General features: G+C 40.7%; 3 protein-coding genes across 3 annotated transcripts; 2 read left to right on the forward strand and 1 right to left on the reverse strand.

Annotated features, from left to right (window-relative positions):
• The first annotated feature begins 1,851 nt into the window (after positions 1-1,851).
• ppp1r32 (protein phosphatase 1, regulatory subunit 32) lies at positions 1,852-5,446 on the forward strand. Its single transcript, XM_035156553.1, has 6 exons — positions 1,852-1,943; positions 2,512-2,681; positions 3,074-3,174; positions 3,488-3,559; positions 3,940-4,031; positions 5,341-5,446. The coding sequence occupies exons 1-6, from the start codon at positions 1,852-1,854 to the stop codon at positions 5,444-5,446; spliced, it is 633 nt and encodes a 210-aa protein (XP_035012444.1).
• Positions 5,447-7,434: 1,988 nt separating this feature from the next.
• Positions 7,435-9,547, reverse strand: LOC118109901 (leucine-rich repeat-containing protein 10B). The gene has a single exon (XM_035157361.1). The coding sequence runs from the start codon at positions 8,945-8,947 to the stop codon at positions 7,757-7,759; it is 1,191 nt and encodes a 396-aa protein (XP_035013252.1). The 5' UTR covers positions 8,948-9,547; the 3' UTR covers positions 7,435-7,756.
• A 3,980-nt stretch (positions 9,548-13,527) lies between these two features.
• On the forward strand, positions 13,528-16,495 carry fads2 (fatty acid desaturase 2). Its single transcript, XM_035156554.1, is given in 8 exon segments — positions 13,528-13,574; positions 13,576-13,685; positions 13,784-13,842; positions 14,095-14,172; positions 14,559-14,690; positions 14,809-14,888; positions 16,038-16,163; positions 16,444-16,495. Coding segments are annotated over 8 exon segments (684 nt in total).
• The last annotated feature ends 53 nt before the right edge of the window (positions 16,496-16,548 follow it).

A 16,548-nucleotide genomic window follows, 5' to 3' on the forward strand; every position in this document is an offset into this window, starting at 1 on the left:
GCCGCCAACTGCCAGCGTTGGACAGATGGAGGGAAGAAAGGCAGCAAGAAGTGATGTGACAGAGGTGAAGAAGTGATGTGAGTTCAAGGAAACGAGACGAAAAGAGGAGGATCGGGAAGGAGTGAGAATTAAAAGTGTGGAGGCGATGTTTCACAAACTGTTTTTTCTAATCAATGTTGTAAATACTGTTGTTTTTCCCCCTGTTAATAGTTTTTTTTTACTTGTTGAGGGTTAAGGACAGAGAATGTCACACCTTGTTAAGCCACATATGACTTGTGATTTGTGAATATGGGTTATACAAATAAAATTTGATTGATTGATTGATTGATTGATTGATTGATTCACATTGATGTGACTGTTATTGTCAAATGTAATGGTTCAAAGGTTAAGGTTGGAGTCCCAATTGAAATGTTAAACAATATTTGAATCATGTGGGATCTTCAGAGATGTGTTACATCCGCTGGATAGAAATCACACTGGTTTGTTTAATGCAAAAACAAACGTAAAAGTCAGAGAATAAGAATATGCATCCATATGTATGTCTGTGGAAAAAGAACCCTGGTGTCCAGCTCAGACTTCAGCCTCCAGCTGGCCTATATACACCAGGAGGTGAGTGTCTGCTGGATTTACGGGGGCGCTGGTGTTAATGTACGTGTTCAGATGTATAGATGGTGTACGGACATTTTCTCCTACTATCGGACGTGGGTGATAACTCCATGTCTCCAATGGACGTTGTTATCAAGATGCCATGCAAATTTCAAGCCATCCATCATCTTTACGTAACCTCACATCTTTTCTGGGCTGGAGCATAGTCGGGGGCCACTGTGGCATCACACTGCCATCCAGTGGATGCATGGAGTACCTATCAAAGCTGGAGCTGGGCAGCTAAGAGATCTCCAGGTGGGGGAATAAAAAAATCACCAAACAACTTTGCAGCTTGTAATGAAAACGCAACTCTTTACCAAAACATACAACACCAGAATGGTCCTTTAAAAAAGCAAATACCTCCGCCAAGGCCCAACAGGCCCTTTAAATGTATCTGCACCAAATTTCAAACACACTCATAGATATCAGTTCTCTAAATATACTTGATTTATTTCATCTAGATCCATAAATTAGACTCAGAAAAAACAGGGAAGATGTCGAAAAACTGCGTCTCTCCTGCCATCAGGCTGCAGAAGCTTCAGAACAAGACAAACAGCTTCAACCCACAGAGCCATCAGGATCATGAATACACACGGCTCCTTACCACCAGCAAACACTAACACACACTTCACACTTCACACTTCACACTTCACATGTATGTGTATATACATGTTTATATGCATATTTGTGAATGTATATATACATGTATGTATGTGTATAAGCATATTTATGTATATAAATAAATTAAAATCCTAAATGTAATAGGATCTTCCCTTACTCAGACCACATCCTTCCACCAAGTTGAATCCTTCCTGTAGTTTTTGTATGATCATGCTTACAAACAAACAAATAGAAAAATGACATAAGAATTACACATTACAGAAATGTTCTTTATTTGTACATATTGTACATAAAACTTTAAGACAATAGAAATTAATTGACCAAAAACTGATGTTAACTGTGAGCAGTTAAACATTCACTGCGGACTCAGTCTTCAGCTGTAATACTCTGCTCTTACACCACGTCACCTAGCAACAGAAACCTGTTTACCTAAGAGACTGGAGACCTGGAGAGGTGAACAAACAGCCTCAAGGTGCGAGGACGTCCCGAGGGCTTTTACTTCACATGGAACTTTGCATTCAAACTGGTTTTGTCTCATCGGTCAATATTTGTTCGTTTGTCTTAGATCCAGTCAGGTTGAGTATAATGTCTTACCTCAGACCCCCCAGTGAGACGGGCTTCACAGCAAACCAGAGGCCAGTGGTAGTTTACAGGCCCATTCTGGACCACACTGAAAAACTGAAGTGTCACCGTGAGTGAGCCCTGGTTTCAAACACCTCTATTACAGACGGTTCAGTTAGTTAAACAGCAGCTGGATTTATATATTAAATAACCACGGATATCTACATCTAATCTGGTGATTCTCAGTGGTTCATAAATGGGGGTTCACGGCTGTCATGATTCTGCCGTTGTGGCTCTGAACTTTTGTGTTCAGTTGTTTCCCCCTGAGATCTCCGCTTCCTGTTTTATTTTGAAATTATATTCCTTGTGTGTCTCTGGCTTGACTTCCGGTCTTTGTCCTTTTTCCCACCCCTGTGATTGTTTGCCCCTCTTCATCTGACAGGGTTTTCACCTGTGTTCAATCATCCCCCCCCCCGTGTATATAAGTCTCAGTGCTTCCCTTTGTCTCTGTCAGTTCGCAGATCACGAATGAAGATGAAGATAGTAAGAATAAGAAATATACAATAACTCGTCTAACACAAAAACGTGCTACAAAGCCAACAGGACAGTCTAAGAGATTTAAATTATGAAGCGGTCTAATCAGACTGATGTGATTACATCCAAGTGATACTTCAAACTCGTCTGTGTTGTATTTGGCCACCGGCTCCTGTTATCTAACAACTTCCTGACTCTAACTAAACTTCATTACCAGCCTCACATCCGCACTGATTGTTCGGGGCCTTTGCCAAACCTCATTAACGAGCCCAGAGACAGCGGCTTCCATCAGCTGAGGAGTCACCTGCAACCAGAGACTGGTGAAGAGCTGAAGGTTAATGGTTTATCATCAATATAAATACACTGAGGAGATGTTGAGAAGACTTTTGTTTGGATCTCATAGATATCGGACTCATAAAACTTGGTTTATATTTTTCATCAAGATCCATGAATTGTTCTCTGAGGAATCAAGGAAAATGTCTAAAATTCCTGGATCGGCCACGGACGGGTTCGTCATTGGATCGAGTCCCATCCTCTGACCAAGTTTCGTGAAACAACGTTCTGTTGTTTTGTGTGTAAAGCCAATGGACATGAGTGAAAACATAACCTCCTTGGCAAAGGTAATAAATAGATTTGTGAAAATATATCACCGGCTGCTGTGACATAATAAAATAAATAAAGACTTGATACATTGAGTTTATTCTTCCTCCAGTTTCCCAGAAGCCTGTGACTATAGGTCCCAAAGGAGAGACTGGTTTCACTGAGGGAACAAACCTTCAGTTCATCACCTTTCAGGAGAAAAACAACAGCAGGGTTTAAGATGATATTTGTACATTTATATCTTCTTACTGTCAAAAATAAATATGAAAACTTATAACAGTTGTTTGACTCTTTTAACAAGTTAAACATTCTAAATCTTATTTCCTCTGAGCGATAGAACTCGAGCATTGTCCGAAAACGGTTAAATGAACATTGGATGACATGTTGAGTGAGGGCAGTTCATTTTAAGTCATACCACAAACACTTCCCTGCCTTTGTACAGCACTTCAAATGTTTATTGAGATGAGTAATCATGCTGACTTTCCTCTACTTCAAATGTTTTTGTCTCTGTAAACTTCATGTTCAGGTTGAACCTCAGCAGACCCACAGCTCAGTGATGAAACACGACTTCTTACTCCCGTCACTTCTGCAGCTTGATGCACAGAACTCAACAAAAAAAAGCAAAAAAAATGATTTGTAGTTCTGTTATGTGTGAGGTTTGACGAGCTCTTCCTGTGCTTGTGTTTGGGGGCACTGAGGTGATACCAGGCCTATGTAACAGGATTCACTCGAGGTGCCTGTCCAGTGAGTATTGCCCCCCCTCCCATGTTGCCAGAGGTGGTAGATTTAGATTTTTTTTCTTCCCTCCGCTCTAGTCTTCACATCCTCCACAGCCCCAGAGTGAAACTAATGGACCAACTGTGAAACACATTGGAAAAAAGGTTGAACATTTTCTTCTTATCGTCGTTTCCTGTTACCTCTCTGTTCGGAGCTGTTGTTTTTCACTCTCTTTTATTTGTTGTGTGTTGTGTTTTTTAGGAGCCCACTGGGTCTCTTCTAAATTCAAGCAACCAGGTTTTCCCTAATACACCTTTTGATGGTTTACACTTCACTACACATTATAGGAGCGAGTGAGTGTGTTAGGTACTTTCAGCGGCAAGGAAACAATGTTTGGATCCTTCACTTAAGTTAACGTGATAATACTGAGCTGTGAGAACACTCTATTACAAGTTGAATTGAAAATGTTTTAGAAGTAAACTAGAAGGGGCGCTCAGAGAGTGCTTACCTATCTCGCCCATGTTAAAGAATGTGAGAATGTGTGAATGAATGTTTATCTGGAACCACTCTGAAGTTAGTGGTTCTTCCTTGGCCTAGAGCGCCACCACTTCACACATCGGTTTGTTAATTTTTATGTAAACTGGCAAAGAGAAAAACAAACAGCAGTGAAAATAAATCCTCCTTAGTGGAGGTTATAAAATGTAATATTACAATATCAATAATAATGTGTATATTATTAGCATTAAAGCAGCAGTAGTAGTTGTAGTAGAAGTAGAAGTAGTAAGATCCATTTATATAAAGGTGTGTTATTATTGTCATAGAAAGCAGCTATGTAAGGTTTATTATTATTATATTTCATATTTCAATCTACCATAGTGGATCAACTCTTCTGAAATCGTTTTGTATTTAAAAACCTAATTTGCAAAGTAATCAGTAAGTTTAGGTGTAAATTAATATATTTATTAATTAAAATAAAAACATAACATAGAAACACAAATACCTCAATGTACGTTATTGAGTAAATGTTTTAGTGACGTTCCACCACTGACTTCCAGCTGAGACTACCTGTGTTGTACTGTGCTAAATATCATTCAAATACATATTGTCAGACACGTTTAAAACCTTGTTGTGTCCCAGGTCCCGACATGCCCCTGTTCCCTTTGATTAACATGACTTCTTTATATTTTACAGGTTCATCTTTAAAGGCTAAAACATGAGATGTTACCTTCATGGCTACTCATCACAAAAATAAATTCTATTTTCTTGTTGTGGTTTGTTTGTAGATGAATAAAATCTGTGTAATTTATTTTGTGTAAGATCGGTTTCAGTATTATTTCTTTATGATTAAACCCTGAGAACCTTAATCACTCCCACATCTGTGGTGTTTTACAAAAGTCCTGTCAAAAAAAAATGTAAAAACCCGGCTAATTTTCTTCTCTTTGTTTAGTCCTTTTTGTTTGAGTTGAAAACCTGCCAGTCAGACAGTTGTGTGAAGTAAGTGGTGTGAAAGCCAGAGAGGGAGTGAAGGGGACGATGCATTGTTTTTAACTGCCTCCCTCTCACTGACCTACAGAGAATGAGAGGAGTGTAAACCAATGAGCAAAATAATTACACTCAGCCGGAGTATGGCACTGATTCCCATGAACGTCTGCGCTGTGTCAGACTGTTTGCCACCCACAGCTTTGGAATGAGAGCCCGGAAAGAGAAGGAGGAGGAGGGGTTCATACACTACAGCTCCATACACAGCTCCATACAGAACAAATACTGAGGACCAACTGTCACATTCTCCAGTGGCTTTACATTACTAACACAAGTCAAATAAAACTAGATTGCTGCGTCGAAATATGAAAAGTGTGTCTGCAAAGAATTGTCAGAAAAGTACGGATGACAGATCGGGTTACCTCCACCAATGTTTTCGTCTGGGTTTGTTTATGTGTCTGTTAGTTAGGAACAAAAACCACTGGACGGATTAGTAGATTTATTTTTCATTTCCTTTAACATTGTGAAATCGGGCGTTTTCAACATTTTTATTCATTTCTCAGAGAATAATCAATGGATCTTGATTTTTAAAAAATGTAGGCATGTTTACGGGACTGATATCTATGAGTTTGTGTAATTTGGTGCAGATCCAAATAAAAATCTGGATCTAGTCAATTTAAATGTGGTTTCATAAGGGAACTGTTGGGCCTTCACGGAGGTCTAGTTTGCCTATAATCTTCCTGAGGTGAGCATGCATTAAATTAAGTCATTTTTTTAAGTATGACAATAGACGACAAATGTAAAGTCTTTTTGATCAATCCACCATTTTGAACGCTAAGTGGTCAACTTTAAATGAACGGTCATGAAATTCATGTTCCCCAGAGGTTGCTGTTATTATGTTAATTTACATGAATCTATCTCAAAACAATCAGTTGACAACAAAGTAATTGACAGCAGCAGTCCTAGATATGACACAAAAATGCTTATGTATATTTAATAAATATAGTTTGTAAAAGGGACAATGTTGTGTGCGGGTTTGAGGTTTTTTAATTGTAGAGAAGCAATACACAGTTTGAGTCCATTCTGCAACTGTTTCCCTGGAACAGGCCGACACGCTGCCGCACGAGAACGAGCATCAATATTTCAGCATGGGGATAAATATTTCACTCTTTCAATGAGATGTGAGAAAAGGATATGTGGAGGGAAGGAGGATTATATTACATATGACATGAATAATGAGTGCAGAGATGAGAGGAGAACAAGGGCCAGGCCTGCTTCATGTTAGAGATGGAGGTAGAAAAGGTGGCGTCGTCGACAAAATGGAGTATACAAAGGTCATGACGCACCTCGGCCTCTGACCTGCAGAGGACTTCAGTTTTTTAAAGTGAATAAAACATTTTTTTGTTCATGCTTTTCATGTTTGGAGCCTCCCGATGCACTTACCTTTTATGGTGAGACACCCCAGCTATTCATCGCTGTAATAATCCCGCTGGTCTTCCTCTCTTTCTTGGCACTGACACTCACAGGACTGCTTACACAACACTGACAGAGTTTGAGTGGGGGGGGTTGTGTTTAGCATGTCATAAATAGTTTGAAAATGTAAATCCAATCGGTTATAAAAATAGCAGCGGGTTAAGCTGAGGTGCACATAAAACAGACACTGACCATGATGAGTGGAAATACTACAGTGTGTCAGTCAAGTAAATGATTAGGGCCATGGGAAGAAAAGAAAAGACTCATAGAATAATGTTGTGATATTATGAGAATAAAGTGATGATCTAATGGGGAAAAGGGTCATGAGATTGTGTGAATAAAGCCATAATTTAACACGAAAAAAGTCATAATATTATGAGGATTAAGTTGTAATTTTACGCGAAAAAAGTAATAAGATTACAAGAATAAAGGGGAAAAAACGATCCTCTGGATCAAAAATGTTTAACTACGAAATCCCTTTGAATAACAGATGTAACCAGCACGGTCCAGTCGACTATGACTAAACATTCCCTTCTCCACAAGTGAGGCAACCCCCTCCAGGTCTGTGTTGTTCTCTCTTCAGAATGGACACGGTTTCTTGCACAATATTTTTAAAGTCCTGACACTGATAATGTGGTGTTGATGAGTGAAAAGTGTTTCGTTATTTGTGGAACCTATACACTTAGCATAACTTAACATGAGGCTCCATCTTCTTCACTTTAATGCAGGCCACAGGCTGAAATGGAAGGTGGTGCTTTTGCTGGGGAATTCAGAAATATTTTCCGGTAAATGATTGACACTGACTTCATCAAAGAAATCAATATTTAATAATTGAAGACCTGGTCTCCGGTGTACACTCAGAAAACAACCCTCACATACACACTGAATACAAACACACTCACTTCATCTGAGTCCTGCTCTGATTTGATCATTTGCAGCAGATTGAGATGTCACAGCTGCTCTCACCGTACAGTATCACAATGCCCAACTTTACTTTCACATTATGGATTAGAAATTAGCAGCACGGCTCGGAAAGTCCCACACTTGCCCTAAAACCTTGTATGGATTTTCTGTCATCCACCTGCCTGCAGATCGTATGGATGCATGAGGGGTTGCTCATGCTCCTTCATCTCGTCTCCTCTTCCTCGTACTCATAGTCCATGTGAACCCTGTCGTACTCCAGCTCCTCTCCCTCATATTCAAACCCCTCTCCTTCACATATAAGCTCCTCCGTCTCGTATTCAACCCCCTCTTCGTCATATTCAAGCTCGGCTCCATCGTACTCCATAAACGCCAGCTCCCCTTCCCCCTTCTCCAACTCCTCCTCCTCAAACATCGGCTCTCCCTCTTGAACATCTGCATCCTCTACGGTCACAGCAGCTTCAGTTGTGGCTTGTTTTGAGCTGCTGTTCTTCAGGATGCCATGAATCACAGGCTCCTCACCCGCCAGAGCTAACTCCTCTGCCTCTTCCTCTGCAGCCTTTCGTAGCCTCTCAATCCTGGCTTCACGTGCCTCTAAGAACTCCGCGGCCCCTTCCCCCACTACCAGCACCTCCTCACCCACTCTGGGAGGTTCTGTGACCGGGTTGTGGTCGTAGGAGAACAGGCGCAGGGATTTGAGACGCTTAAGGCTGGGAAAATCTGTTATCTTGTTGCGGTCGAGGTCCAAGATCTCCAGGTTCTCCATGCGCAGCAGGACTTTGGGAAAGGTATCAAAGCGGTTCCCATAGAGCCATAATCCCCTCAAAGCCTCCATACGCCACAGGTCAGGAGGCAACGTCTTCAGCCGGTTGTCCCCGATCTGAAGGGACTTGAGGTTGGGTAGGTCGTAGACCTCCCGTGGAAAGGTCTGGAAGTAGTTGCTCTCCACCCACAGGCAGCGCAGACTCTGCAGGTTCCTCAGCTCAGGCGGGAGGGTCATCAGCCGGTTGCTGCCCAGGTAGAGGCGAGTGAGTTTAGTGAGCTGAAAGACAGGCGCAGGAACGTCCTCCATCTTGTTGAAGTCGAGGGCAAGTATCCGCAGACCCTGCAACTGGGAGGTGCCGGCCGGCAGAGTGCGCAGGCGGTTTCCACAAGCATACAGCTTCTCCAGGTGCATCAGTCCACACACACGTGACGGCAGACGCTTGAATCTGCGGTAGCTCAAGTCCAGCACGGGGTCGCCGCTCTCCAGCATCTCCTCCACCCCCATCGGAAGCTCTTCCTCGACCTCCACCTCTTGCTCATTCTTCTCCTCCTTGACTTCTGTCTCCTCGCCATCCTTGCCCCCCTCCTCTTCTTCTTCTCCTCCCTCCTCCTTCCCAGAGGAGTTGCCCATGCTTGTGACCTGCAGGACCCTGACTGCAATGTGAGTCAGGGCAGAGTCATATGATGAGGTAGTGTCTGTGACAAGTTAACCCTCCGCATGGGTGCTGTTGCTGTTGCTGTTGTGTCGTTGAACCCATCGGCTGCAAACGACATCATGGTCCGGGCCGATTAACCCTCGGTCAGCCATGGCACAGCAGTGTGTCAGGTTTCTATTTGTCCCTCCATCTAGTGCGGCATCATGGAAAATATCTAACCAAGTCTAGAGTAATAATAATGGTAGTAGTAATAATAGTAATAATAGTAGTAGTAATAATAATAATAATAATAATAGTAATGCTGGTAGTTGAGGTCAACAACGTACAGCTGAATTTTGAGTAGAAATTGATTCTTGCAGTCCTCACCTTCTCCTCTTCAGCTCCAGGCTTTTCAGACAGAGATAAGGCTCAGCTCCGAGGTCACCTGTTCACCCGATCCGCTCTCTCCATCAGAGCAGGAGAAAAAGTGCCACTTTACAGATAGTCACTTCACTCCCCCCAACCCACAACCCCCACTACCCCCCAGCTCAGTGACCTGGCCGGCGGCAGGGAGACGCAGATGATGGGAGTCTGTCCCTGAGTTAATGCAGCTGCTCCCCCCGTTAGAGGCCGGTGCAAGAAGTTTATAATCCGCGCTGCAGAAAGAGAAAAGTGACTCTGCTGCGGATGTTGGCCGCTTCTCTCCATCAGTGGGAAGGTTTACAACCAACTGCTGCCTCCCCTCCTCCTCTGTAACAGGAGCAGGGGGCATTCACATCACATGGTCAGTAACGTGCATGTGTGTGTGTGTGTGTGTGTGTGTGTGTGTGTGTGTGTGTGTGTGTGTGTGTGTGTGTGTGTGTGTGTGTGTGTGTGTGTGTTTTTGAAGTTGTCTATCTCGCATCTTTTGCATGTTAGACTGTTTTTCAAGAGAAATTTGTTTAACATAAATATTGGTTACTTTGCAGATTGAACCCTATAATGAATATTTATATATATTTGAATATAATACATAGCATTTGTTTTATGATGCATTATTTAGTAGATTGAACTCTAAATATAATGAAAGGTTCCCCAATAACAAAGGTAACTGGATTATATAGCAAACAGGTTATATATAGGTTATATACCTTAGATATAAGGTTATAGAATTAAGGTTATAGGATATGGCATATATAAATTATAGGATGGGATATTGGCAGTCTTGACAACAAACATGAAGACTAGAATCACATTTAGTTTGAATATCGAAATGCAATACAGAAATAAAACTTGCCACAATGCTATTTATATTGTTCACCTTCTAATGAATTTTAGTATGACACATATTTCAGTATATACTTGAAGAAAGTCTTTTTTTAACATTGTTTTGCTCCCTTCTTTGTATTTTTATTTATTTTGTCTCACAATGTTTTAACCATGGTCTTTGGTCAATAAGCGTAAAATCAGAAATCCACCTCGACCAGCTAACATCAAAACTATACACCCCACACATTTTTACACTGAAGTATTGTTGCTTCTACTTTATGTTAGAATAGGAATCTGCATTATTCTACCACTGCTGTAAATATATAATTATACAATGACACATGTAGACTATTAAAGTTCTCCTGGACCTCCAAAGATGGTCGTTCCAGCACTGGTTTGTATCAAACACTGCAGCTAGTGACATTACCTTCAGCAGGTTTTTATAGACAAATTAAAAAGCTGTGACTACAGCCTTCATGTAACGTTCCTGCTCTGACACAGAACAGACACAAAGATAACATGTAAACGGCTGTCAACGCTCACAGTGTTCTTCTACCTGACACAAGAACCAGGCGGCTTTGGTTTAACATTATTGTCAGATACACAGATGTTTCATGACTTATAGTCTTGTTGTGGGATTTATACTTTTTAAAATAAGCCAGTCAATATTGATTTTAAATTATTAACTGCAGTATGCTTGTTAGATATGGTGGACACCACTATTTACAATGGTATCCTCTCTTGCATAGCGATAGATGGATGGATGGATGGATGGATGGATGGATAGATAGATAGATAGATAGATAGATAGATAGATAGATAGATAGATAGATAGATAGATAGATAGATAGATAGATAGATAGATAGATAGATAGATAGAAGGATAGAAGGATAGATAGAAGGATAGATAAAAGGATAGATAGATAGAAGGATAGATAGAAGGATAGATAGATAGATAAAAGGATAGATAGATAGATAGAAGGATAGATAGAAGGATAGATAGATAGATAAAAGGATAGAAGGATAGATAGAAGGATAGATAGATAGATAAAAGGATAGATAGATAGATAGATAGATAGAAGGATAGATAGAAGGATAGATAGAAGGATAAATAGATAGATAAAAGGATAGAAGGATAGATAGAAGGATAGATAGATAGATAAAAGGATAGATAGATAGATAGAAGGATAGATAGAAGGATAGAGAGATAGATAACAGGATAGATAGATAGATAGAAGGATAGATAGATAGATAGAAGGATAAATAGATAGATAGAAGGATAGATAGATAGATAGATAGATAGATAGATAGATAGATAGATAGATAGATAGATAGATAGATAGATAGATAGATAGATAGATAGATAGATAGATAGATAGATAGATAGATAGATAGATAGATAGATAGATAGATAGATAGATAGATAGATAGATAGATAGATAGATTGATAGATACAATACAAAATGGTACATTTACGCTATTAAACAGTATATAAAAGAATATAAAATGTGCTCCTTCTTGATTCACATCAACATTAAAATACTAGAGAAATGCATCATTAACAATCATCCAAAAATAATGCACAACAATAATATTAAATAGCACAGCAACCATATGATACATTTTTGTGGATCTACTTTGCTGATAACACCTCTGTAGTTGTTCTTACATAAAAGCCTTTTCTTGTAATGCAGTATTTTTTCGATTCCGATTAGTGCTGTGTTTAGTTAAATAAAATATCTTAATACTTTGTTCATCACTGTTTAGTACAAAATGTCTATATTTGTCTCTTATAAAATGATTGCCCTACTAATGTGCCAACTCTATTTTGTCTCAGGCAGAGGAGGTGCTGAGATAAAACGGGTAATACTACTATTTTTCTACATCTACACTGTACTCGAGTGCAGTACTCTCCACCTCTGGCTTCATTAAACACTTATTAGCAAACAGGTTTTCTGATTGACAGTGTGCTTTGTTGGATGTGATACTGGACAAAAGCCTGGAAAAGCTGCTGGGGTCAGATGTGCAGCGCTTGTGTGTCAGACTGATGAACTGTGGCAGAGGAGGCGGACAAACGGGGAGACAGGCCACTCACTGCTTGAGGATAATCCTGTCTGATATGCTGAGGAGCAAAAGAGCTGATTTGCAAATTTCTGCATCGCAATGAAATGACCCTGAAATGACACAATGAACAGACAGACAGACAGACAGGCAGAGAGGCAGAGACCTCGGGGGTGACTGGATGAGACTGCTGAGGAGGAGGAATATGTTCACTGCAGACAGAGCACTGCATGATCCCTGCCTCCTCCGTGTTAATTGATGGGACATGGACATAACTAAAAAGTCAAAGTTCAAGACAAACACATTTTTCGGAAGATTGGTTTCTGACGTTTTAAGTAGTTGTCGATGTTTGTTGTGTTCATTTTTCCAGTCAATTTGGATTAAAGTAGTTATTTGATGCAGGGTGAAACATCGTGATTGGCAGCTGAGACCGAGGTCGAGCACGTGGCTCCATCCCCCGACCACTACTGTGCAGACTCTGGCTCCAAATGTACAAGATAGTAGTGTTTGTATCCGGAAGACTTTGGCTTCATCTCTAGGTATAGTGGGAAGCAGTAGGGACATATAAAAATGACGTTTTTTGACTTGTTTTGTCAGTATTGCAGTGGACCATGAATGAATCAGTTTCCTGTGTATTAATTCCTGTCTCAAACTGCACCTACAGAAACAGTGTGAACTGGCTCAGACAGACAGCCTTAGTTCTCCTATATAAGATCTTTGCATTTGACTGTTCTCCATCAACACTCTGAGATATCTGATCCTTTCTGCAGAAAGCCCCTATCAAAATACACAAAGACCAATTTGGTAGTCCAGCCTCTTATGGCACACGCTGTTCCACAGACCGTCTGTGCTCTCATTTCTGTCTGTTGTCCACATGTTATGATGAGTTGTTTCTACATATGCGCAATTATTAAAACACCCCCCCCTGATTACGCAGATCACAGCCTAAATACATATTATAATTCAGAGATAGGTCCATGACATGTGTGTTAATTTTTCATGTCGATGCAGACACGTGATTCTGTGCCTCACCACCAGCCTCCTGGATGTCGGATTTCATCATGAATTATTAGTGTTGATGTTGCTCTGCTGTCCGTCCAGCTTAAGCTGTTTCTCACCTGCTCAAAAAGAGCAACAGTTTAGAAACCTGTGTCCTCTGTCCACACTGTCAGGGGCGTGTTAAACAGACTTACATCCAGGTGTCAGACTGTGAGGCTCAGGGGCCCCTCAGTGTGCAGGTGGATCAGCTGAGACAGCAGCAGTGGAGATGGGTGGTGGAGGCCAGCTGAATGAGCCAGGAGAGCCAGGGAGAGCTGGAGGTGCAGAACCACAGCAGCAAGAACGACCTGTGGCCGGTCATAGATCGCAAAGTTTACAACACCACACTGTGGGCCAAAAGACATCCAGGAGGGGTTTTTGTCATCAGCCACTAAGCACGGTAGATATTCTGGTTATTTTCTTTCAAAAAAATGTCGCTTTCGTCTCATTGAGATTTTGAATTCGTATTTCTTTTTCACAATCAGCAAATATGTACATGAACAACAAAGAGTGGTTTGAACATTATCTCTCGATCATCACTGATGTAACATGGATCATCGGGTGTTTCAGGTCTTTTTACATCAGACACCCTCGGCCAGGCGACCCAGCTGGGGATGAGGAGCTTCTGTGGTCCACGGATCGCCCTGCTGGATCCACAGCCATGGAGATTATTTTGATTAAAAGGGTTAAGGGCAGATGGAAAATGACATGTGTAAACATATGGAAAGAGTTAAGTTGTCATGATTCCATGTAAAGGATTTTATATAAATCATATTAACATGCTGGTCCTGTGAAGGATCTGGTTTGGTGCATGTCGTACTATCTACGCTACTTCTGCTGTTACATTCCCCTGTACGGTTTGTTTGGCTCAGTGGTTCCTCAGCTCTGTCAGGTAATAGATCTGGAGGGATAGTAACTTGAAACTTTTGGGAACCACTTTCTTTTATGTTTTTAACATGATTAGTGAAAGAGTGAATTCATCGATTTGAACTTTTGTCCCCGGTGCTTACACATTGTTTTTTAAAATAGCCTCGAGTTACCAGAATGCAGGTGTTTCCTTATAAATATCCATTACAATAAAACATCAGTTTCCCACAAAATGGAAAGAATAGTCTCAACACCTTCCTTATACTTAAAATATACTCCTACCAAAATCCTAATTATCTTTTCTTTACACAGAACCACACACTATTTAATCATATATATTTATGAGGTTAGACACACAGTTTTACATAATGTCTTGATCACATGCTGTAACAGATCATTCAGTGACTGGAATGTTGTAAATGTCTCCGGTTACTGGAGAGTCACTGGTTCGTGTGGGTGACTCAGATGAGTCATCTGCCCATGGACATTGACCACCAGAGGCACCAGGACTGGTTAACACAGCAGGTACCTGGTTTATTTATGATTCCTCTAACTGCTGTGAAATCCACAGTCGCCTGCAGGTGCTGCTCATGTACTGCTTCATCTCATCTGCACTCGTCCGTCTGCTCTTCTTCTTCCTCAGCTCCAAGCCACCTGCAATACTGAGCAGTCTGTCTTCAACGAGTGGTCCACAGGACACCTCAACTTTCAGATGGAGCATCAGTGAGTCAAATCGCTGAGTCTCAGAAGTGATGTCTTTATTTAAAACACAGATCTTCTAAAGTGCAATGTCAGCTTTATCGTACTCACTAAAATTAGATTAGAAGCAAGTCTACAGTTACACTTAAGCATTAAGGGTCTATTAAAAATCTGTGAAAGCTTCTGCTGCTTAAATGGATTGTTCACCCAAATATGATAATTCCCTCATTATCTACTCACCACAACTAGTGCAGAAAATGTGCATGAAATCACTTGATTACTTTCCTCAGTGTGAACATTGTGCAGTGTAGCTTCAATGAAGAGTTGGAACAAGCTGATGCAGAACATACCTATTACAGAAGATGATGGTTTAACAAGCTTAAAGCTAATTATAGTCCCTGAAAATGTGGTTTCAGTTTAGAGGTATTTTTTCATCATCAAATATTCATGAGTGTGAATCAGTCAAAGTTTTGGGAGGAAAATAATCTCAATGAGGGTAACACTCAAAACCTGCTAATAATCCATTCATTCATTATCTGTACTGCTTATCCTTAAAGAGTCAGGGAGAGGCTGGAGCCAATCCCAGCGGACACTGGGAAAGAGACAGGTTACAACAACCACTCACATTCACAAACTAAAGTCTAGCCTAATCAATCTGCATTTGTTTGGACTGTGGAAAGAAGACAGAGAGAACCCATGCCCAGCTGAACCGGGATTCAAACCAAGAAAGTTGTTGCTGCTGATCAGATTTATTAAAAATAGTATCTTTATCTAACTTGTTTGGAAAATCCCATTCCTGGGCCTTTGAGCAAATGTGATAACCACAGAGCACTGTTTGATCTAATTGTAGATATTGAAACTAATTGGATTGATCTCAAGAAAAGAAAAGGCAAATCCTGTTCTGTCATAGCAAAAAATAAATAGTAATTTTGGGATCACTGTATTTTTATTCCAGGGTGACCTGTTATTGTCCAAATCGTAAAAAATATGGATTTTCACTTTTTGTGAAAAGCCTTCTGAAGTTCACATTTACTGCATTTTTACTCCTTTGTGACACTTGTGGTGCTTCATTACAAAAGAACAAACAAGAATTCTGTATAACTTTTACTTTGAGTTCTGTTCTAGTTTGACAACCTTCATTATAGTGAAGTGAAGTTTCTTTTGTCTCTGAAGTCTGTTTCCCACGATGCCGCGCCCCAACCTCCACCTGGTGGCCCCGCGGGTCCGTGCCCTCTGTGTGACCTATGGGATTCTTCACCAGGTGAAAACTCTGTGTCAAGGCTTCGGGGGTGTCCTCAGGTATGTCCCAGTAATTATAATAACATACACGTCGTTTAACGGCAGGATAAACACTTTAAGGTTGGAACTGTCTTCTGACAAAAGCTCCAAAAGGAGAGATACATATTTTGATGCAGAATGTAGCAGCAATATGTGTAAATCTTATTCTGACCAATCTTTCCACAAAATAAATATTCCTTCAAGGCTCTTAGATTTACTGTGGAACATGGAAGAGTGATGAGCCGCCTGCTTGATACGTGACTTTTTATTAACTGAAGATTTCGTTCTCATATTTTTTTAGGTCACTGAAGAACTCAGGAGACCTCTGGCTCGATGCATATCTCCATGAATGAGAAACGTTGTTCCCCACAATGCACCTAAAGGGAATCCTGTTTTCTCCTCTTAT

This window comes from Hippoglossus stenolepis, chromosome 5 (assembly GCF_022539355.2).
Source record: "Hippoglossus stenolepis isolate QCI-W04-F060 chromosome 5, HSTE1.2, whole genome shotgun sequence".
Classification (NCBI taxonomy): domain Eukaryota; kingdom Metazoa; phylum Chordata; class Actinopteri; order Pleuronectiformes; family Pleuronectidae; genus Hippoglossus; species Hippoglossus stenolepis.

What these genes read in the sequence shown, in the direction of transcription:
- ppp1r32 (XM_035156553.1), top strand. Translation starts at nt 1,852, where the DNA reads ATGTCTTACCTCAGACCCCCCAGTGAGACGGGCTTCACAGCAAACCAG. An exon ending in TCACCTGCAACCAGAGACTG is followed by an intron (nt 2,682 to 3,073) that starts GTGAAGAGCTGA and finishes TTCTTCCTCCAG; the next exon opens with TTTCCCAGAAGCCTGTGACT. An exon ending in AGGAGAAAAACAACAGCAGG is followed by an intron (nt 3,175 to 3,487) that starts GTTTAAGATGAT and finishes CTTCATGTTCAG; the next exon opens with GTTGAACCTCAGCAGACCCA.
- LOC118109901 (XM_035157361.1), bottom strand. Translation starts at nt 8,947, where the DNA reads ATGGGCAACTCCTCTGGGAAGGAGGAGGGAGGAGAAGAAGAAGAGGAG.